General features: G+C 35.4%; 1 protein-coding gene across 1 annotated transcript in view; it reads left to right on the forward strand.

Moving 5' to 3' along the window:
- The window catches only part of LOC136848793 (lachesin-like), a 113,325-nt gene extending 106,675 nt beyond the window's left edge, over nucleotides 1–6,650 (forward strand). The window contains exons 6-8 of the mRNA XM_067121428.1: nucleotides 227–375; nucleotides 4,318–4,440; nucleotides 5,732–6,650. Coding sequence (XP_066977529.1) covers nucleotides 227–375; nucleotides 4,318–4,385 — 217 coding nt within the window. The 3' untranslated portion in view covers nucleotides 4,386–4,440; nucleotides 5,732–6,650. The remainder of the gene's footprint in view (nucleotides 1–226; nucleotides 376–4,317; nucleotides 4,441–5,731) is intronic.
- Nucleotides 6,651–24,745: the final 18,095 nt, after the last annotated feature.

A 24,745-nucleotide genomic window follows, 5' to 3' on the forward strand; every position in this document is an offset into this window, starting at 1 on the left:
AAGGTTCCCCAGCCAACAGTGCATTTTATTGTAAGTCTAAGAAAAAGAGATATAAATTTTAATACGAAAAGAGACTACTCTCATACTTATCCAGTCGTGATCAGTCAAATCATAAGGTTTGCCTCTTAGCTTCCTGAGTATTAACTCTTCTTCACTCTCTCCTGCTGCATGAACTTCACGCACCCTCCTCCTCCTCCTCCTCCTCCTATTCCGTGGACATGAACAGAGGAGGAGTAAGCATAGAGATCGAGAAAACGCCCGTCCGCACGACTTCGAAGCTCTTCTTGACCAGAGCGGGGAAGAACGACTCCGGGAACTACTCCTGCGTCCCTCAGTTCGCCGATTCAGCATCCGTTCTCGTGCACGTCGTCAACGGTAAGAGATTTTTCCGTCTTTTTTTTTCACAAACGAGGCCTTCAGGGTGCTGTCTATTATTCGTGACTTATGTTAATCGGTTGACCGAGCTTTGTCAAAACCAAGGCCTTACGGATACTCTATTATTCATGATTTTATCAAGTGATCTAACGAGTTTTGTCACAACCAGGGCCTTAGGAGTACTCTATTGTTCATGATTTTTATTAAGTGATAATTAACGAATTTTGTCACAACCAAGGTTTTAGGGATACTCTATTATTTATGATTTTATCGGTTGGTTTAGAGAGTTTTGTCACAACCATGGCCTTAGGGGTACTCTATTATTCATGATTTTTATCAAGTGATTCAACGAGTTTTGTTACAACAAAGGTCTTAGGGATACTCTATTATTTATGATTTTATCAGTTAGTTTAAAGAGTTTTGTTGCAACCAAAGCCTTTGGGGTACTCTATTATTTATGATTTTTATCAAGTGGTTTAACGAGTTTCATAACAACCAAGTCCTTAGGGGTACTGACTATAATTTATGACTTAGTGGTTTACCGAGGTTTGTTACGACCAAGGCCTAATAAGCACTCTATTATTTATGGCTTTATTAAGTGGTTTAACGAGTTCTGCCACAACCAAGGCGTTAAGAGCACTCGGTCTATTATCATGACTTTTATCAAGTGGTTTAATAAGTCGGCTGTCTATCATTTATGACTTATTTAGTGGTTTATGAGTCTTGACGAGGCAGTTATGCCAAGAGAAGCAGCAAGTTGGAATACTTTCATTTCTATTCACGGTCTTCTCGATGCCCCAACTAACACGCCCCATAAAGAGTCTAAATTTATCGCACCACAAATCACTCTCCGAAAGGTACGTTTTAGCCAGCCGGACTTTGCAGCCATTTGACGATTGACTTTGGTAAAAGATCTGGCTGAATTCTTTCGGGCATTTGCTCTTTTTTTTTTTTCCGCGTTCGGAAACCTACGTCTTATTGATTTCGTCCTCTTAGGCAACAGAAAATCTTTGAGGTTTTGATTGATCTTAATCAGCATTTGTATTTCGTAATGGCGACTTGAACTGTTGGTTCTATCGAAATGAATAAAACGATCTTAATTTCGAGTTCCTCGTGAGATGGGCGAGCATTGTCTGAACAGTTCTTCGAGAAGGGATGTTTGAAAGAGTTGTTCGGTGGTAGCTGGTCGAAACGCATGTGTTCGATTCGACAGTTGCTCGAGCCAACACCTGTCCGAAAAACAAGTAGCTATAAGCACTTGTTCAATCTATCATCCATTCGAATTCACATGTTTAAAAATGCATTTGCTTTTGATGGAATATGTAATCCTTTTTTATTGGTTTCTTTTATTAATTGTGTATGTACTCATGTGTTCACATTGTAAGTGATAAAGTATTATCCATCATGGCTATGTAAGTAAGGCTTTGAAATAAATATTAATGAATATATATTATGTTTTCTCTAAGGTTAGTTGAAACAATCGTTTGTGATTACTTTCACTGAACTTGCGCTATTGCCATCGATTTCAATATAGCGACCTTTACACTTGTTTGCAAAATCTGGCACTTCCAATAACTCTCCGGTCTCACTTGCTTACCTACATTAAATAAAAATCCATCAAATAATGGAATAGATTACCCGTCTCGTTTCGTTTAAATTCTGCCAGTTCCCTTGAAAGAGTGACTATTTCAAAACAAGAATATCCTATTGTGGTTGAGTTGAATACATTCGATGCATTACGAATACTCTTTTGGAAGTTGTTGCTGGATCGAACAATTGTTGAATCGTATAGCGCTTCCGAACAATTGTTTTCGAACAACTGACCCGTAAACCAGAGCAAACCAATAAGCTTTATTCATTACGTTAAGAAAACTGATAATGACGATCATTGGTGAGCGGTGTTGACCAAGATTCAAATTCTCATGGCAGATAAAAGCAATTTAACGAAAGTATCACTCTGGGGCAATGTGGGTTAAAGGGGAGTGGGAGATTTTTAAGGCAGAGTTATAGTCTTTGAAATTTAACTTTTATTCTATTGCGAAAAGACCTGTCTTTCGAGAAACCCAGTCTTTCTAATACATTAACTCAAATCTGGATTGTTAGAAATAATCCAGTATTCTCTGGGTTCTGTGGATTTAAACCGGCATTATCATTTCTTTGACGCAAATTAACAGAAAATAAACGGAGTGTATTCAACATTCCGTTAAATTTATGCAACAAGCAATCAATGAGCCATTCATTTTATGTAACGACAATGATGACTTAGTGTTCTCATCAAAATACTCCATAAAATTAATATGTAACGCATACCACAGGTCAATAATTTAGCCAATGTTAAAGTTTCTGTCGACGGAGCCTTGACTTAAACCCCTAGAATTTCTGTTGTCTTCGTTTTATCCAACAATTTTCAGTTAAAAATAATAACGCTTTTGTTTATTGTTCTTTTTAGCGTTTAATTTTCCAACTCAGTGGTATTCTCTAGAAAAACTATTTTGTTTTATTTACGTCAGTGACTAAGAAACGATCCTGCTCAGCTTGTTCCGATTTTACCCGTAATAACGACTAAACTTTCTAAATTTAATTGAAACCAGAAATGAAAAAAGCCTGATTTCTAATCAAGAGGTCTTTACATACGTTGTAACTAACATCACTTTGATGTATCCTCATTTTTTCTCGTGTCCATAGAAACCACATAAACAGACATTCACAGATAGCCAAGATAATTTCTTATATGTAACCAATACCTGGGAGCGTGGCCCTCTTATTTTTTCTCGCTAAACATTGCTGCATACACATTTAAATATACTTTGTTTAACGGTATCTGAGCTCTCTCTCTCTCTCTCTCTCTCTCTCTCTCTCTAATCCTTTGTCTGATAAGGGCATTTGTTCTCTGTACGGACATCTCATCTTTGCATTAAAATATTTCGTATACGTAGTAAATATAGTTTCCCTTCGTCGATACCACCACCCACCCCCCTCTCTCTTTCTCTAAAACTTTGATAATTCAGACATTTGTGCTTCAAATAACCTGTTGATTAATTTTACTTTAGTACAACCAATTACCAAAATTTCCCACATATGGCACCCAATCCCTCTTTCATTCATGTGTTGAGTTAAAGAATTTCGTTATTCTTTTATTAATAATATCAGTGCATGTAGCAACTGAAGTCTCTCTCCTGCTACACCTGATCTCTCTCTCTCTCTCTCTCTCTCTCTCTCTCTCTCTCTCTCTCTCTCTCTCTCTCTTCTGAATAAAAACATCAAAACACCACGCAACCAGCTGGGTTGTCTTTGAACTAAAAAACGTAAGTACAAGTTGCCAGATTATGAATAATGGAAAAGTTGGATAAACTCTTTGAGACCGGCACAGAGTACGTGGATTCAAGAACTAGTCACTCGCCTTCAAAATGTTGACTTTTACACGTGAAGAGGATCTCGACTGGAGGCAATAGAGATCAGAGGGCTTTCCTTTACAAGCGCCACAGTGAAAGAGTCCCTTGATGTGGGACACTGACCCAAATTTACATTATCATTTTACCGCTTGCGAGGTGTTAATGCATTACGGCCCAAAAAATTAGGTCCAGAGAAATTGGCAGAGCTGAAAACTATGTATTAGTGAGGGAAAAATATTACGTAAAAGAAATTAAACCAGTCAGGGAAAGTAATTTGCATATGTAATGCGTATAATATGCACAACGGCGAAGTAACCCAGATTGATAACTATCTGCCTCTTTCTTATCATCCGCTCCCTTTGGCGTTGTCTATCTTTGTTGTTCAACTTCCTTATCTTTAGCTTGTTCCACTTTGTCCTAATTTAAGCACTACTCTTCGAACGGGATCTGTGTGAGTTTAGAGCAATGAGACACGGCGTCTTATTGAATAATAATAATAATAAAAGCAATGATGATACTATAACAATAATAATTTTCTTCCTTCTTTCAGGGGAGGAATCTGCCGCCGTGTATAAAGCCAGCTCGTCTTGCGTCACTTGTAACCCCGAGTCATATTAGGGTTCATTCTGCTAATGACCATGATGTCATTTCTATGGTGCCCATGAGACATCGGGTAGGTTTTATTTTTGTTATGCATGAAACTGTACACACGTCCCGGCACGTACGTATGCACATATATCTACTGAGAGAAATGGGGAGGCCGTTAAATGAATAATTATTGTAGACAAGTTTACGTACCCAATTCATTTTTAACGATTAGAATTTGGGTCACCGTTAATTTATTTGAGGTGGAATTTGGTTAGCTTTCTGCAAAAATTCCTTCCTTCGTGTATTAAAATCTGCTAGGAAATATTCAGCTTTAGCAATTATGACATATTCATTTAATAATTCAAGGCTGAGAGGAGTGTATTGCTTCGCAAAATCCTCTACAAATGGAGCTAAAGTGTTCTTGTTCAAGATCAATCTGGCCTTATGCCAGCACGGGCTCTTGTTCATAGAGCAGCCCGTAAATTTTTATGTTTCCGATAGGTTACTTTATATCACGATTTGAGAATAGCAAAGTAACTAGTCTGAAACCTGGTCACTGATTGGTGGACATACCGGGTCGATAATCCGTGCCTTTCGAAGCTCTCTATCTTTCTCTCTCGTCCGTCTGAGTGATTAAGAAGAATGACAGAGATTGAAGAGTGAGCCTTGACGAGCATGGATTATCAACCAGGACTACGATATTAATCAGATACAAAGTTGAAGATTAAATGCTTGTTTGTTCGCATATTGTAAGAAAATTAACTTGACTAAAATTTTGTCACATTATTCAATGACTGAGTCTACTGAATAACTCATTAATCAATTCTAAAACAAATCAACATTCATATTATATATATATATATATATATATATATATATATATATATATATATATATATATATATATATATATATATATATATATATATATATATATATATTATATATATATATATATATATATATATATATATATATAATATATATATTTATATATATAAATTATATATATATATATCCACAACTATAACTCGTTCATTACTTTGTTCGCTGTTAGTCTATCCAATATACTCAAAACCCTTTTACTGATCACCGACCCCAATGGTTCAATACTACATATAGGAAAATATAATTGCTATAAAACTTTATGACATCCGGACCCAAAGTGATTAATTAACTGTCATTCAGCAGACCATGACTCTTTAAAAAAGCTTGTTCTTTAAATATTCAGAACAGTAATAATAATTTGCAGGTAAAAGATGAGAAAATGTTCAGGGGAATAATGGTATTAGATCTCAGCACTGTGTTGTATGCGTTTCAACCAGAATCAAAAACAGTTAACTAACTACATGTTCATATTTCTTTAATATTTACAGGACTCAAAACAAAGGATGATAGAAGTTCGTTGGCCTGCATTTTTGTCAACTCTACACGAAAACTACCCTTTTAAATGTGACTAAATCTCCAGTGGGAAGAGGCTATGCTGTTTAGCTACCGCCTACAGTGTGCCTGACGAGGCGCACTGCAGATGTTACCGACAGATGTGTTCAACGCCCTTCCGCCTCCAGCTGCAGTACTTTCTGTCTTTTACTTCTCCTTCGTTCCCTTTGGTCTCTTCCCTCTTAGCTGTCCGACTTCTTTAACTTCACCTCATTCAAGAACTAATCCATCAAGTCTAGAAATGTGACTTTTAAGTGTTGGTTGGCTGATGGTTGGTTTAATTGAAGCCAGCCTTGCGCCAACATGGGCCTTTAACCAAAGGCGGTTTTTATATGTAGTAAGGTGTTAAAGTGTTAAAGGATGTAAGAGGCCTGGTGTGGAGCTCTGGACTCGGCACTGTCAACCGGGACGAAAACATTTGGGTATCGTTACACTACTTTACAATAATGACAACAATAATAATAACCTACACTGTAAGAGGGGGCACAATACCTGCAGCATCATTCCATTCACTCTGCTAACAATCTCTCAATAGCCTTTTGCAGGAGAGCAACCTTTCCGTTTCTGGTTCCTGATACTCACGTCAAGAAACAAGAAACTCTTGCGATTGCAAGGTTTTATGTTCACAATGTATTGCATCTTGTGAAATGCCTGTCATTCCATTGTTCCCTTTAGAAAATGATACACTGACTTGTAATCATAACAACATCGGAAACAGGTGCCCTGAGGGATCATTGGAAGCTCTTTTCATATTAATGGTTATTCTGGCTGGTAGAAAGGTCACAACCCAAGTAAGAAAAATGAAGAGAGATGCGGCATTCAGTGGTTTACAAATACACCGAGATCTCAAAAAAATGAGAAGGTTTGGACATGTAATGAGAAAGTATGAGGATCAATTAGCCAAAAATATAGTAGATATTATGTAAGATAAGAACGAAGACCAGTAGGAAACATCAAATAATCATGGAAAAAAGGAGGTTGATGACGACCTGGAGGAAATTGGGATTCATGCAGAAAGACCTCAATTTGTGTCTAACCCCAAAGAAAGAAAATATGACAAAAATAGTTAGTGATAATGACAAAGCAACAAATGAACGTTAACAGGTTTTGTTTGGGATTCATAAAAATTTCATTTGCTTGCGTCCCAATAAATGTTTGCCTGAATAAAATTAAATTTCTAGGTAATGTCTGTAACCAGAAGAGGATAAATTCAGCCATAACATATCAGGAAATAAGAAAAATTCTTAATATATAGATGGAAAGGCACACGAACAATCAACAGCTTATATTGTGGCCGACGGCGTTTCCACACCTTTGTTTATTTTGTAATTTCTCTGCTGTTCTGTTTACTTCCTCCCTGTTTTACCTTTTTATGTTTAGTCACTTTTTTAGCCATGTACTGGGCGGGTTAGTTTTAAAATATTTTAAGAAAAAAATGTATTTTTATCTTTATAATTTGATGTAGTGACGTTCCTTTTCTTATTAAACAAAATTATATGTGTCATTACAGCCTTGAAAATGCAATGGATTATTGCGAAACGCCGTCGGCCACAATAAAAGCTGTTGATTGTTTGTGTGCCTCTCCATCTCTCCTTGGTCTCAGTGTATTAGGCTTCTGCCTTCATCATCGTCATATATATATATATATATATATATATATATATATATATATATATATACATATACATATATACATATATATATATATTATATATATATATATATATATATATATATATATATATATATATATATATATATATATATATATATATATATATATATATATATGGTGGACTTAACACTGATACCTCTAAAATTTCTGATTAGGCTAAAAATTCTATAAAACAATTTTTTTTCTGCTCTGTACCAACCTTTAGTAAGTCTGTTATCTCCCCTTTTCCTTTTCTCTCCCTTCCCTGATTTCCCTTTATTGCTCTTTACGTCTCTCTCCCCTTCCTTCTGCAAACGGCAGCAAGGTCGACTAAGAATACAACTTTTATTCTTTTCCTATTTTCCCGTCTTTTCTGTTGGCCGTGTATTCTCGACTCACCGGAGCTTCCTTACAGCAACATTCAGTACAGAAAAAAGTAGACAATTGCATAAGTTTTACAAAAACCTTCAACAGCGGATTACTTGGACGCAACAGTTTTCCGTTTTCTCGAGAAAATGAACAGAATAATCTCCTTCCACTGAAGAAAACAGCCACTGCCATTTTCCCAAGGAATAAGCAGAGTCGGATATCTTGGAATTTGCAACACAAGAAGTTGAGGGAAAATTGCAAGCGGTGGACGGCTCCAGTGAAGCAAAAAGAAGTTTGTTATCATCCGGACTTTAAGTGGCGCTGTTCCAATACAAAGAAAATATACTGACCGTGACTTTAGAGGAGGAAGTGTGAGCTGGAGTGGGTCATGTGGCGAACTTGACTTCAATTGGGTCATGTGGAGGAGGAGAAGAGGACCGACAGAAAATAACGGAGATTTTGAAGAGGTGTGACTTTACAACGCTATGTTCGTGGCTGGAAATTGTTAGGATGATTGTATTACAAATGAAGAGGTGGTGGGGAGATGGTTTGTACATGTGGTGAGAAGGGGAGGGGAGCAGCCAACCATAAAAGTATTAGTTATGAATGCAGCAGGACGGAGACCTGTACAAAGGGTTTCAACGAAAACCCAGACCAGACCGGAATTCAAGACAGACAAAAGAGAGAGGTCTTTTTCCGTGTAACCTTGTAAAGGGAAATTCTCGTGTTAAATTGTTAATTAAGATAATGATGATGATGTAAATGAAGGTATTCTCATGTCAAGAGCCAAGTGCGTGAGGGCTGAATTACTCTTGAGAAGATCAATATGTTTGTAGCAAAATCTTTACAGTTCCAATTCCTCCACGTTTGAGAGGCGTGTGTAACTAAGACATTTTCTTTGCACTCCGTTAAAAATATGAACTTTACTGAATTATTATAAAATATTGAGTAATAAGAACTTGACATGTATAAATAAAAATAGGTGTAGTAGACCTCTATTTTTGTAAATGTCGGGAGTATGTATAGATGTTTTTTACAATATATCTGTAAAAAGGGGAACATAAAACGTATATACCTTATTATACGTGGTAAATTTTCTCAGTAAACAATCAAATATCACATGACAGACGTTTTATTACCCTGATATCATATTTTATATAATTAAATTAGTTTGTGGAGATATAAACAAAGGTTTCCCGTGTTCGGTAGTGTGATTATGAGGAGGCTGAAATTCTGTAAACAGAATAGCAGGTCTTTGAATGCAGGCGATAAGAGAGTTCGTGGAAATTCCCTATTGAAAATGAAATCATGGAATATTATTACACCGGGTATCTTTCGGCGATGGTGGAATCGTAATTAATATTGCCGTGAAACAGGAAACAGCCATTTCAAGCTAAATGATCTAAAGACAGGAATTCCTGAGATTGTGGACATCCAGGAAGGGGAAACAGTACTTCGGCTGATGCAGAACAAAATATATCTACAGTAAGCCGCAATAAACACCTTTATTTCTGTAAATAAAAGAAGCCTTATAAACTTAAATCTACCCGATGCACTGAAACATGGGTATTTTTAAGTGCAGTGAAAAGAGAAACTTTGAGTAAAGAATAATGTCAGTGATGTTCGACATTCATTTGACTAAAAGACGTGCCAATTTCATGTGCATTGACAGACAGCCGCATTGTGGGAGAAAGAATGAACTGGCAATTGTTGTATCCCAATAAAAAGTAACTTTCCACTCAAAAGATATAACCACTTTCATCAGTGACATGTCATCTGAATTCTTTTTCGAATTACTGTAGTAGTATTTCTGTTCTAAAAATTTCCCTTTAAAGCCAACAAAGTCATTCGATTGGATCACGTCTCTATACTTGTCTAGATCAAAACTTATTCTCCTGTCAGTCCTTCGATTATCTCTTGCTTTCTCAATCAAAATCCTACAATACAACTTCCCTGGAGTAAAAAAAAACACCGCTTTGTACCCATGATTTCGACCGTCTCCTCGATCCCTTCTGCTGTCTTATGTAAAAAGGATTATTCTTCACCCTTGGGACTTTTGTCTTATTTAAACATGGTATGTACCATGGTCAACCCGGCAGTCACAATTTCACTACCGCAAAGAAGCATCTTGCTTGTAATCTCATTAATTATGGTCGATCTCTATTCTTAAACCTTTTAAGTGCCCTCATATGCTGACGTGTTTATATCAGACGACTGAGCCTCTCCAGATTTTCATATACTCTAAGTTGAATGATTTTGTTAGTTTTGCAAGAGACCAATAATTAACGCTACTTTGAATCAAACAGTAGCACAAAGATCGTGGTTTGATAATCCATGACAAATTTAGTTATCGAATTTTCGCCCCAACGTCACCCTCCACCCTCCACCCCCTTAACAAACTTTTCCTAATCACTTTCACTACTTTATTTTTTTTTTAACGCTGTAACTGCAATCCAAAATCCAGTACATTTCAACATTTTCTATTTTGTATCTGTACTTGTGTTACTAAGTTTATTATTTTGTTTTCGGAATTTTGCACTTCCATTATTATTTCACATTTGAGCTTTATTTAATCATATATACTTTATGCTAGAAACTGATTCATTACTAAGAAAATTACTTAAATAAAACTAGACAGATCCTTTTGCCACACAAAAGACTCCTTTTGCCTGACAAGAGACAGATCTTGTTTCACAAAAGATTACTTTTGCCTAACGAGAGGCAGATTTTGCTTAACGACAGACAAATTTGAACATTCGAAAGACCCTTTTGCCTAACGAGAGGTACATATTGCCTCCCGTAATACTCTTTTGCCTAACAGGAGACAAATCTTGCCTCAAGAAAGACTTCTTTCGCATAACGAACGACACATTCTGCCTAACGACTGACATCCTTTGTATCACGAAAGACTCCTTTTGCCCACATCTTGCCCCAAGAAATTCCTTTTGCCTAACGAGAAACACCTTTTGCTTAATGGCAGACACCTTTACCATTTGAGACTCCTTTTGCCTAACGAGAGATACATCTTGCGTCCTGTAATAATCTTCTTGCCTATCAAGAAACAAATCTTGCCTCGCGAAAGACTCCTTTTGCCCAACGAGAGATATGCCTTGCCTCATGTAATATTCCTCTTGCCTATCAAGAAACAAATCTTGCCTCGCGAAAGACTCCTTTTGCCTAACGAGAGATATGCCTTGCCTCATGTAATATTCCTCTTGCCTATCAAGAAACAAACCCTGCTTTGCGAAAGACTCCTTTTGCCTAACGAGAGATATATCTCTCGTCCTGTAATAATTCTCTTGCCTATCAAGAACCAAATCTTGCCTCGTGAAAGACTCCTTTTGCCTAACGAGAGATACATCTTGCGTCCTGTAATAAGCTTCTTGCCTATCAATAAACAAATTTTGCCCCGTGAAAGACTCCTTTTGCCTAACGAGAGATACATCTTGCGTCCTGCAATAATCGTCTTGCCTATCAAGAACCAATTCTTGCCTCGCGAAAGACTCCTTTTGCCTAACGAGAGATACATCTTCCCTCATGTAATATTCCTTTTGCCTATCAAGAAACAAATCTTGCCTTGCGAAAGACTCCTTTTGCCTAACGAGAGATACATCTTGCGTCCTGTAATAATCCTCTTGACTATCAACAAACAAATCTTGCCTCGCGAAAGACTCCTTTTGCCTAACGAGAGATACATTTTACGTCCTGTAATAATCCTCTTGCCTATCAAGAAACAAATCTTTTGCCTAACGAGAGATGCACCTTACCTCATGTAATATTCCTCTTGCCTTTCAAGAAACAAATCTTGCCTCGCGAAAGATTCCTTTTGCCTAATGAGAGATACATCTTGCGTCCTGTAATAATCCTCTTGCCTATCAAGAAACAAATCTTACCTTGCAAAAGACTCCTTTTGCCTAACGAGAGATACATCTTCCCTCATGTAATAATTCCTCTTGTCTATCAAGAAACAAATCTTGCCTCGCGAAAGATTCCTTTTGCCTAATGAGAGATACATCTTGCGTCCTGTAATAATCCTCTTGCCTATCAAGAAACAAATCTTACCTTGCAAAGACTCCTTTTGCCTACCAAGAGATACATCTTGCCTCATGTAATATTCCTCTTGTCTATCAAGAAACAAATCTTGCCTAACAAGGGACACATTTTGCCTGACAAGGCAAACCGAGATAAAAGGAACCTAACGAGAGGCTCCTGCTGTCACAGTCATGTATTATGTTACCAATATACACTCGCGCTGTTTCACTGGCCGAATCAATAGCTGCCAAATACGGACACTATCTATCTACGAGAGGCAGTCTTACCTGTCTTCACCCAAGCAATGCCTCACCACCATTAATCTTGGAAATACATTCAACAAGCTCAACATTACACCTAAAAGCTGATAGCCAATTTCCCGTATTCATTTTTAGGAAAACTTAGTACGTGAAACAGGCGCAGACTACCACGTAAGTTATAAATCATTGTTTTCCAGCAAAGATTATACATCAATTTCGAACTTAGAGTATCAAACTCATTATAGCTTTGATAATACATGCTGATTATTTTTAATTAGAAAGATATAATTTCAATAGCTGTCAGTGGACGTTCCGCGTTCCCCTTACCCTCCTCATATATACTTGATGGCACTCGTCATAATGGCAAAGTGAGGGGAACACGTGACTTCGGATTTGTTAACAGTAATGAGCGTTTTGTGCAAGGTCTGGTGTCTCCGGAGAACGAATGCAAGTGAATGTGCTCGCATGCTACCACCCTTCCTAAAATAAACGCTGTGGTTCGAGCATGCTATCTTTTTTTTTCTTATTTTTAGACGCCTGTCATGATCAAATTACGAGTAATCTCAAGATTGCCAGTCGTCAGTATCCTGTTTCACAGACTCGTTTTCCAAACTTCATTTGGTTCATGAATTCTTTGAAGTTTAGTATTTTTCACCAATATAAATGTATCCTTATGTATTATATGATCATTTAACAGAAAGAACTAACATGCAGAGTAACTTTTACCGCTGTACATAAATGTCTCGTAGATAGATCAAAAGCAAATGAAGCGTTGCATTACTGAAGAATCTACATAAGACTGGAAGAATCTCCATCGCTGAAGGCGATGGGGATTCTGATCAAAGAGCCTGGCATGGCAATGAGACACTTGAATCTCAAAGGGAGAGACTCTCAGGAGAGACAGATAACGAGAACTATAAATACGCCGTAAGAGGGTTGATTAGAGCAGGGATATACAACACCAAAATTAAAGTACAACCTTCTACGTGTGTGTGTGTGACGTTATGCTTTTCGGAAACACTCGTCAATTTTTCGGCAGTTCCCCTTCTCTCAACAGAGTCTGGCCCAGATTTTGGAGTGCCACTCAGAAGGACTGAGCGCCTTGGACTACTAAGTAGTGCCTAAGGATCAGTTGACAGTGAAACGCCACGGGAACCGAAAGGCCATTTCGGAATATAAAAAAAAAAAAAGTTGATTTTCCCAAGACTTCTTTGACAAATATGTATGGTTAGAGAGAATTTGTCAAATATAAAAAAAAATTATAAAACCTTTATTCTTCGTGAGTTGGGCGTGTATATTTCTGGTCTTTTTCACTCTACAAAAAGTTTTGAATCAAAGATATTTCTGTCTTTTCATTATTTTTTTTAACCAGCTAAGATGTAATACACTCACACACATGCATATATATATATGTGTAAGTATATATATACATATATAGATATAATATATAATTATACATATAGATATGTATATATAGATGTGTATATATATATATATATATATATTATATATATATCATACGCACAAATACACACACAAAGACACGCACACACACACACACACACACACACATATATATATATATATATATATATATATATCATAAGCACAAATACACACACAAAGACACGCACACGCATATATATACAGAGTATATATATGTATATATATAATGTATGTATGTGTATATATACATATACACATATACACACAAATACACAAAGACACGCACACACATATATATTATATATATAATGTATGTATGTATGTAGTAGTATATGTATGTATGAATGTATATATATATATATATATATATATATATATATATATATATATATATATATATACGTAATGTGCGTGTACTTGTGTAAAACAACTATCTTACCAAGGTAATTGGCAAGAAAGGTTCTTTTGGTTTTATCTTTTTATTTAATTCTTTTCTCACTGCCATTTGGAATGATGGAAGAATTCTCACACAGAATTTCATTACACTCGCTTGAAACATATTCAATAACACAACGTTTTGAAATAATCTGCAGTTCATAATTCCTCACTGAACCGGTTCGCTGCTGATATTTCAGAGTATTTAGCAATACATGAACTGTTCTTTCCATTACGCTACATATAGAAACATACAGAATAGTGTTTTTATTTTATAAATTTTTTCCTAAACTAATGTACAACTTGAAAACAACAGGGATTTTATGCAACTATTTTTAGTGTGTCCTTCATCCTTTATGTACGACTGAAAACTGCACACTAACAATACCTACTCGATGAAAATATCAGCCATTATTTTTATCATTTGTTCATCTTTACACAAACGATATGAAGACGGAGTTCTTTCAAGGTTATAGTGAATACTTTATATTGATAAAACGATATATTCCAAACTCTCTCTCCACACAGAAACATTTGATATTGTTCAATGAATTCACGGTAGATGGAATTTATGAATGCTGCTTTGATATAACACGGTCACTGAGTGTAATATTATTCTGGGAAACGGAACATATTTCAACGTAAATGGTAAATGATATTTACATATACAATACACATATGTACATGCATACATACACACACACATATATATATGTGTGTGTGGGGGGAGTCTGTATGGGTGTTTTTCTGTGTTAATTTTTTCTCCATAGAGTTGTGGCTTTTTAAAGTATTACACCTTTTAGTACTTTATGATGCTACAACTGTATGAAGTATAACGTAATACACAAAAACATCCACACATACACCAACATATATATATATATATATATATATATATATATATATATATATATATATATATATATGTATATATATATATATATATATATATATATATATAAATATATATATATATATATATATATATATATATATATATATATATATATATATATATATACAAATATATATCCCTATGCTTTCTCCACCCTTGATGCAGCCCACAACAGTCAGCTAAATATCGGATACATAATTTGGTCAACACCACAGACTTGCATGAATTGTATCTTTGACAGGCAAAAGTTCAAAGTTTAGGTAAATAATTATTCTAATTCAAGCAATAAAAAAGGAACACTGTTGAACTCCTCAAATGATTAAAAGCTGAATAGCCTATAAAAGGAGTTCCTTTAAAGTTGGACTAAACGTATAAGCAAAAACTACCAATGGATAACAGTTATCGTTTTTAGTTTTCTGTAAAAGAAAACTACTGAGATGGCTATTTGTCTGTCCGTCCGCACTTTCTGTCCGCCCTCAGATCTTAAAAACATCTGAGGCTAGAGGGCTGCAAATTGGTATGTTGATCATCCACCCTCCAATCATCAAACATACCAAATTCCAGCCCTCTAGCCTCAGTAGTTTTTGTTTTCATTTAAGGTTAAAGTTAGCCATGATCGTGCGTCTGGCAACGCTATAGGACAGTCCATCACCGGGTCGTGGCTGAAAGCTTCATGGGCGGCGGCTCATACAGAAAACTCTATTTCGCCGAAGAAACTTCGGCGCATTTTGTATGTGTTTTCTTTGGAATGAAAGCAATAAATCTTGACGGCTCTGAATGTAATCCTAAAAATATCTCATCATATTTAAATTTCGGAGAGCTTCGCATTTGTTTTCTTTGTCTCCGTTGCCATGAATGAATTACTTTAAGAACCTTTCATTCGTACACATAAATTCATGGCCTTTTTATACGTAGTTGTTAATATCTACGTCAAATGCATCCGTATTATGTATTTTTATTTCTGGACTCTGCGTGGCTTTTAATGAAGCCACCTCTGCTTGAAACATATTTCCTTTGGTTCGGAATGCCTTTCCTTTGTAACTGCATCAGGCAGAAACAGTTTCCGTGAAACAAGGAAACCAATTTCTCTTGAGACTGCCTCCAAATAAAAAGATAAACATTTCAAAATGAGATGCTATTTTTTGCCTGACTTTATTGTGAAATATTTATGAATTTTGAATTTAAGAACCTGAAATTTCTTTTGGATTATAACGATAAGTATAATAGCAGACAATCATTATTATCACCGTGTCATTAATAACAACACATACTGGGCAGAGTAACAGACAAAACTACATAAATAACGAGAAAACTGTGATGTGTAAAAGGGGAAAAATAAGTTGTTTGAAATCTCTGCAGTTTCCTGAACTTTCCTTATTAATTTCCTGGGCACGTGACTACGGCCGGAAAGACTTTTGGGTAATGAGAGGGAAACAACTTCTGTCCAGACCGGTCAAATTACTCGAAAAGAGCTGGACGTCATTCTCGGTCCTCTTCAGAGCTCTTGAGTTATTTGGGTTCGTGGTAAGACTATTTCAGGTGGTGCTGATTCCTCTTGGGACTTCGATTGCCTTGGAGTCTTTTTTTTTTTTTTGAAGTGTTTTGTTTCGGTTTCTTTTGCACAAATGTCTTAGTTTTTTTAAGTTGAAAGTTGAAGATAAATGTTTAAAGTTACTGACATTTCTCGGGTCTTCGAATATCCTGAAATACCTGTCTTGCTTCCTGGTCTGTGCTGAGAACGTTTCACTGGTCTTATCATAGCCCCCATGTCTGCCAATGTCTCACAGTCTCTAACTTTTCCTGTGCTAACTTTTTTTTTTTTTTTTTTATTAAATACCACTTATTTAAACTCTGGAACTACCACTTATTTACCTTTGCACTTGATTTTTCATTTCGTTTTCCTGTAAGATTCCAATGTACATTTTTAATCGCACTATTACTTTCCAGATATCTCTGTTGTGCGCATAAGTAAATCCATACAGGGATTAATCGTTCAGATCATTTAATGAGCAGCTCTTTGGCTATTGTCGCTAGGCTTAAGATGACCGTTACTTCATGTCTTCGTACATGCGCAATAAAAGGCGTCTAGTATGTAATGGATGTTGAAACCGTTGGGAACTGGAATGTATAGTTCAGTAATACGCCGACGAATTTTGGAGATGTCCCCATCCACTGACAAGTAGTGAAATAATTTAACTGAAATTTTCATATCCGGATTTTGTCATTTTTGTGACCTTGTGACCATCAAAATAGGTCAAAATCAATAACTACTTTGTAAACAGAGGACCATGGGGGACGTTCTATGAAACCTTGTTTTAACTTCACCCTTCAGTGGCTATCAGATTTCATCATCTTATAAAAAACTCTTTTCGTAAATATAAAGCATCTTAGAACTAATAACATCTAGAGGACGTCAAAAAAAAAAAAAAAAGTTATTAACAATTGCCTTTTTAATACAAGAAATTGTATTGATCGGGAAGTCACATTAGCCAATACTTAGTAATTTATCAACGAATAAGTACTTTACCTGATTATTATACGTTCTCCTACGAATTCCACCGATTTAAACAGAAAGTATTTTTCCTTTAAACTCCTTTCCTAACGCAATATATAAACTTATTCATTGTCAGTGATCAAAACAATAAACATAATTTTCTCTTTCAAACCTGGCAGCACTGAGTCAGTAACCAACGGAAGAAACAAATATAGCTGGCAATGTGAGGAATAAATAGAGGGATTATAGAGGACTATACTTATACTGAAAACTAATAACCCTATCAAAATGTGGGTGTGGTTATAAAACTAACACTTGAGCAATGCAGTAATACATCTCTACATAATAAACAATGTAAATATTCGTTTGCACTAGAGTTAAATAAATTGTCGTATTACAACGCAAGCATCATACGAAGAAACTAAAGCCATTTTCATTCCGAACCCTTAAAGTACAAAGAGAATTAGTCCGATGTAAGTTAATTTCCGTTGTCATGAGCTCCCTGTTGGAATACGCAAACCTTTGATGTCTTTTATAGAACACTGATAATTCCACAGTCAAGCAAACTCCACTGTTTAGTGAAATTCTATATATATATATATATATATATATATATATATATATATATATATATATATATATATATATTTTCCAAAATAATTTATGCTGTTGCCGTGGTGGCGCAGTAGTATGATTCTCGGCTACCAGTCGAGAGGGCCAGGCTTCAAATCCCGCCACTCACTGATGGCTCGGATTGCGCCACTGCATAAATCTGGCAGCCCGTCAACCTAACGGTCCGAAAAAACCCGAGAGGCTCAGTAGGAAAATAGGTACCAGCCCTCGAGCTGGGGAGTTAAACAGTGGGCTTAGCGACACATTGGGCACGTGTCATAGGCATCGGGACCTGTCCGCCACTGGCTGTTGTCCTAAGAAACAGATCAGTGCCTGCCCTATGAGCCTATGGAGGATTTTAACTTTTATTTATGCTGCACTAACGTTTCGGCGAGTTCATATAATTGCGGAATTTAAATCCTCTCTCATGAAAACGAAAATTTTATAGACTTTTAGAAACACTGAATAATACAGGATACAGTGATGGCTTTAAACTTTATATACAAAAAATATTTGTGTAAAAAAAATCACACGCAAAGAACCACGAAAGAGATTAGAAAGCAACAGAAGGTAGGGAAAAAGATCAGTACCATAGAAAGCACGAAATTCAAATAAAAAACAAAATAACAGAACTTAAAGCATTCGAAGGCGCAAGAAAAATTCACATAATTGAAATTATACTCAATAATGAACGGACCTAATTAAAGACCTCTCGAAGAGGACGGGAATGACGAAATCGAACCTGTTTTCGTCTCATTACCCGAAAGTCTCTCAAAAAGTCGAGGTCGCGTCCACCGGAAGTTGGAGAGGAAAGGGAAGGAGAAAGGAAGAATGTCAAAAATCTGATTTTCTTTTTTTTTTTTCTTGATGTAAAATCTTGAAATATTGGTCTCCGTGCGTTCAGAGTGCAGTTGTCTGCATTTTGTTTCAACTCTTTGTGCTGTTCTTCTTCTTCTTCTTCTTCTTCTTCTTATTATTATTATTATTATTATTATTATTATTATTATTATTATTATTATTATTCAACTCTTTGCTGATGAATTTTGACTGTTTATTTTCATATGATTTTGGTTAAGTATACTGAATTGTATGACAACCTTAAGGTTCTATCTGTATATAAGTGACTTTGTCTTTGAACAGTTCGAGAGTACCTCGAGAGTGAGAGCAGATATTAAACAAATAAAAGCATTTGCAGTCTTTTACGCATTAAACTCATCACATTATTATTATTATTATTATTAATATTTCCAATTCTAACATTATGAAGCTCTAGATACTCGTCTTTTTTACTGGAGATCAAAGACTTCCTTTTGCTTTTTAGAGAAATACGTTTTGGTTAAAGACTTCAGTGAAAGAATGGCAGCACGAACACTTTCTCTGATATTTTTTTTTAGAATATTCCAGCCAAAATTTCGACCATGAAGCCAATGAGTAATTAGTTCATTTCTGGGGACTAGATTCACAAATTACCCAAACCTGCGCTGACACGATAACGAATATAGATAGTTTTGATACTAAATAAATTATAAAAATAGAAAATTGACCGTGTGATACCACCCCTAAAGCATTAAATCTTCTCTTCCCCTTACTTACAGAAAATTCCACAAAATTTATTTCCACAACAACGTGGAAATCATTTCACTGATTGCTACAGTTGTAAAGGAAGAGGAATCAGAACCTACAAAAATGGTTTCTCGCCGAAAGAACTCAATTATATATATATATATATATATATATATATATATATATATATATATATATATATATATATATATATATATATATATATATATATAGATAGAGAGAGAGAGAGAGAGAGAGAGAGAGAGAGAGAGAGAGAGAGAGAGAGAGAGAGTGGTGAAGGATTTCGTCCTGGTGGGGTCAGGAATACCTCGTCGAGGCCAACCTCCTCCCCACCCTTTTTAAATTTGATTCGATAGTATACTTTTTGACGAAATTATTATTCTCTCTCTCTCTCTCTCTCTCTCTCTCTCTCTCTCTCCTTACACCATGACGGAAACTACCATTTTTTTTCCTTTTCTTCCTCTTTATCTTTACTCAAAACTGCGACCCACAACGATGAATAAAACCAAGCACCTAAATCTCTTTTCCGGGTCACCAAAGACGTATCACATTTTCAAGGTCAAGAGCTCATAACGCCGCTTTCCTCAAACGCTCTCAGGCCATTTTTCCTCACCTACGCCGATGATGGAATGAGGAAACCACGGTTGTAATCCAAGAGCGCCAACATTCGTCAGTGAGAGAGAGAGAGAGAGAGAGAGAGAGAGAGAGAGAGAGAGAGAGAGAGAGAGAGAGAGAGAGAGAGAGCATTTTGCTCGACGTGATGATAATCCAAAACTACACGTCTGGGTAGAGATTTATTTAGGCATGAATTCAACGACATTAGAATTTATTGCATTCATTCCACCGGGGGAAAAAGAGAGGAAATTTATGCGACACTAACTTTGGTTTAAATATTTTATCTGACATTAACACTTTATTTTACTACATTAAGAGAAAAATAATTTTCCACAATGGCCCTTTTGGACAATGGCGAATAACATTTTAAGTCCAACGAAAGAAAACTTTTATCCACGGGAAATGTCTTTTATTTTTAAGATTTATTTCCCATTCGTATTGGTTTTTAAAATTCATAAAAGGCTGTAAGCCTCGCCTTAAAAAATATGCAGGAAGTCACCATCGATGAGTTTAAGAAAAGACTGAAAAATAAAAATGGAGCAAACCGGAAATTTATCACAAATATTTTCCTCTTTTACCAGACGATTGTTCCCATGAAAGCTGGGGGCCCTTGAACGTGTTAGCCCTCTGGTTTTCGGCGAGTCTTTGGGGTTAGGGCTGCAAGAACCTTGCTCCTCTTCACTCTGGCTGCAGTAAACTATATCGACTAATTGCCATGACTAATTATTATTCAGCAAATACAAAACGTAAATCAGGAATCGATCCCGTGCCCTTTCGCTCGAGAGCTGAACGACCTACCCAGTGGACCACGTTACCCATACATACATACATACGAGCATATGAATACACACGCACACACATACAGTATATATATATATATATATATATATATATATATATATATATATATATATATATATGTACAAGTATATGAATTTTTGTCATTTATACACACGTGACTTCTTTTATATTCACAAATTACATCACAAATATAATTTAACATCCTGTTCACTCTACCTTGTGAATAACTGAAATCCAAGGGGGAATTATAACTGGCAATTGCTTCGTCACTAGCAACATTCGCAGCTTTGCCTGATTTAAAAACAAAAACAGAGAATCACTTTCATTACTGAGCCAATACGAATATACAGTACATACATACATACACACATATATACTGTAAATAAATATGTATATATAATACATATATATATTTATATATATAAAATGTATATATATATGTGTGTGTGTGCATATATCAGACAGGATAATATAGTTCCTTTAATGAATGTTTAAAACCACTGAAAAATACAAAACAAGATTGAAGACATTATTTGATATGTATATTGACAAGACAAGACTAGACCCAAAAGAAGGAATGATACCATTATCTTCTCGTGTTGCCTAGGTTGCGAAATGTTGTAACTTGGAAACGAATGACGTTACCCATTATAAAAACCAACAAAATCTAATGGAAAAGTGGTGTCTCTCTCTCTCTCTCTCTCTCTCTCTCTCTCTCTCTCTCTCTCTCTCTCTGCAAGCAAGTGACTTCTCTTTCAGATGTTCACTGCATCTCTGTCACTTACAGTTAGATTATTCTTCTTCCTCCTTTTGCAATTTAAATATTTTCGAAAATATTAAAGGTAAATTAGGAGGGAATCTTTCTATCTTCATGCATGCCAATGTAAGATATATAAGATATATATATATATATATATATATATATATATATATATATATATATATATATATATATGGAATGGAATTTAGAATTTTGGCCAAACGCCAAGCACTGGGACCTATGAGGTCATTCAGCGCCTGAAAGGGAAATTGAGAGTAGAAAGGTTTGAAAGGTGTAACAAGAGGAAAATCTCGCAGTCGCACTGTGAAACAATTGCTAGGAGAAGATGGAAAGTAAGCTGGAAGAAAGAATATGAACAGAGGTACAGTAAAAGGAATGAAAGGGGTTGCAGCTAGGGGTCGAAGGGATACAAACAACCTTAAGTAATGCCTACAGTGCACCGCACTACCCCCTACGGGATATATATATATATATATATATATATATATATATATATATATATATATATATATATATATATATATATATATATAAAAATATATAACTGACACATCCAATAACCTCTTAAATTCTCGATTTGCTGACGTTTTCGGATACGTTAATTAAATTCTTTAACCTGGGAAATCCGAAGTACCGACTGGAATTGCAAAATACTTCTTCAATTGAGGAACCGAACGGACATCTTCCTCTTCTAAACTCATTTCGAATGCTGACTTGGAAGGACAGCTGGTTTACTTCATTCCCTATATCGCAACAAGGCACAACGTGTCCAAAAATATTAGAAAATTTTGAAATTTTATATATCTATATATAAATCTCTCTCTCTCTCTCTCTCTCTCTCTCTCTCTCTCTCTCTCTCTCTCTCTCTCTATATATATATATATATATATATATATATATATATATATATATATATATATATATGTGTGAGAGAGAGAGAGAGAAAGAATTTGTCATTGAGGGCAAGAGGAGATATGGATAATTGAAAAAAATGCTGCATTCAATGAAGAGAAAACTTGTGTGCAAACTGTAAACAAACAAACAAACAAACACACACACACACACACACATATATATATATATATATATATATATATATATATATATATACATATGTATATGTATATACAGTATATATATATGTATATATATATATATATATATATATATATATATATATATATAAAATGTTCATACTTGCAAGGTTAACTGGAAAACCATATCCAATTTTGTCAGTCACTAATACAACCCTGAATAGCTGAGAATGTGAAGAGGGGTTATTAAGGTATTAAATTTCTTACGGCTACACAGGCTGAAATAACAATTACAGACGATAATTAGCTTCTTGAATACGTAATGAATGAATTGTTAACCCCGTGTGATTTCACTCATATTACTTGCACCTAGACGGATACGTGAACAACTAATCAAAAGTAAAAGTTTATGAAGCTTGTGATGTATTTAATATTGAGAATGAGTCATATCAGTGAAAATATACATTACGCAGACTCTGAGCCTCAAGAAGTAGCAACAGAAAACCCAGTCATGCGATATTTAATTTCCCATTGGAAAAATATCGCCATAAGAACCTCTCAGAAACACATTCCCCAGATCAAATTCTGGGCGTTCGGCATCGACCGGACAGCCATGCCGTCAGCCTAATGAAGAAATACAATGTCATTGGGTTTGAAGATATCTTTTTCTTCACTGGAAAAACACGAGGAAAAAATTATTCTCATTCTTTTCGTGTTTCTAAACTGCAGAAATGGAAGGCGTCCGAATTGGCGAGGAGTAGGAGGAGGAGGAGGAAGCGAGGAGGGATGAGTAATGTGTAAGAAAAAGAGAAGGGATGAAGAAAATAAGAGGAAAAGTGCAGACGATCACGTCGTGCGATGAGAACGATGAAATAAGGGTGGCGTGCAAGCAATCAATATGTATGTATGTATGTATGTATTATATATATATATATATATATATATATATATATATATATATATATATATATATATAATTTATATATATCGCAGGAGAAGCAGACGCGACAAATATCTCAGGTTGAAGGGGTAAAAGCATGTCTCACAAGTGTTTAGTGTGGGTACAGTACATTAGTTTTTATAAAAGCGACTCCGACACCATCAACTCGCCGTCTTTACCAGCAGACCCAACCATTTTAAAATCATTCACGTCCAAGCGGGTACCACAAATCTGAGAATGGTTCCGAACGTTATAAAAACTAATGTACTTCACACTAAACACCCAATCTTCGTCCACAAAACTGTTTATAGCATAACTGTCTGTTTGTTTACTTTCCACGTTCACTATAGTTATCTTTCATATGTTTATTTTCTCCCTATCTTTTTAGTAACTTTTTTTAGCTCTTAGCTTGGTAGGTGTTCTTTAAGTTCTTTTTTTTTTTTTTTATCTTTTGTATTTGTAAATGTTAAATAATTTTTTAAATGTTTTTTTTTTGATGTGAGAGTGACGTTTATGTATTAACAGTCTGTAATTTTCCAGCCTTGAGGATGCATTATGTGATGTGAAACGTTGGCATAATAAAAACTTAATATTTGTGAGAGACATGCCTTTACCTCAACCTGATATATATATATATATATATATATATATATATATATATATATATATATATATATATATATATATATATATATATATATATATATATATATATATATATACATATACTGTACATAAGAATGGCTTCACAGTGGTGGGGTGAGGTGGCTGCCCTCCCGTTTTCGATTGTGTTCTGATAAGATATATTTTCGTGGAACAGTGATCACTCACGACTCATACTTATTTCTCCTCTTTCTCTCTATCTCTCCACTAAAGCTGAGGTAACAGCAGTCTACTAACAAGCAGTTATCACCCTCACTGCCTGCGTCAACAAAGGAGTCCTGGGTATTTCAAGGAAACGAAACCTTAACGTTTCTTTCCTCGTCCTCAAGTGAATC

Source organism: Macrobrachium rosenbergii, chromosome 19 (assembly GCF_040412425.1).
Source record: "Macrobrachium rosenbergii isolate ZJJX-2024 chromosome 19, ASM4041242v1, whole genome shotgun sequence".
Lineage (NCBI taxonomy): Eukaryota > Metazoa > Arthropoda > Malacostraca > Decapoda > Palaemonidae > Macrobrachium > Macrobrachium rosenbergii.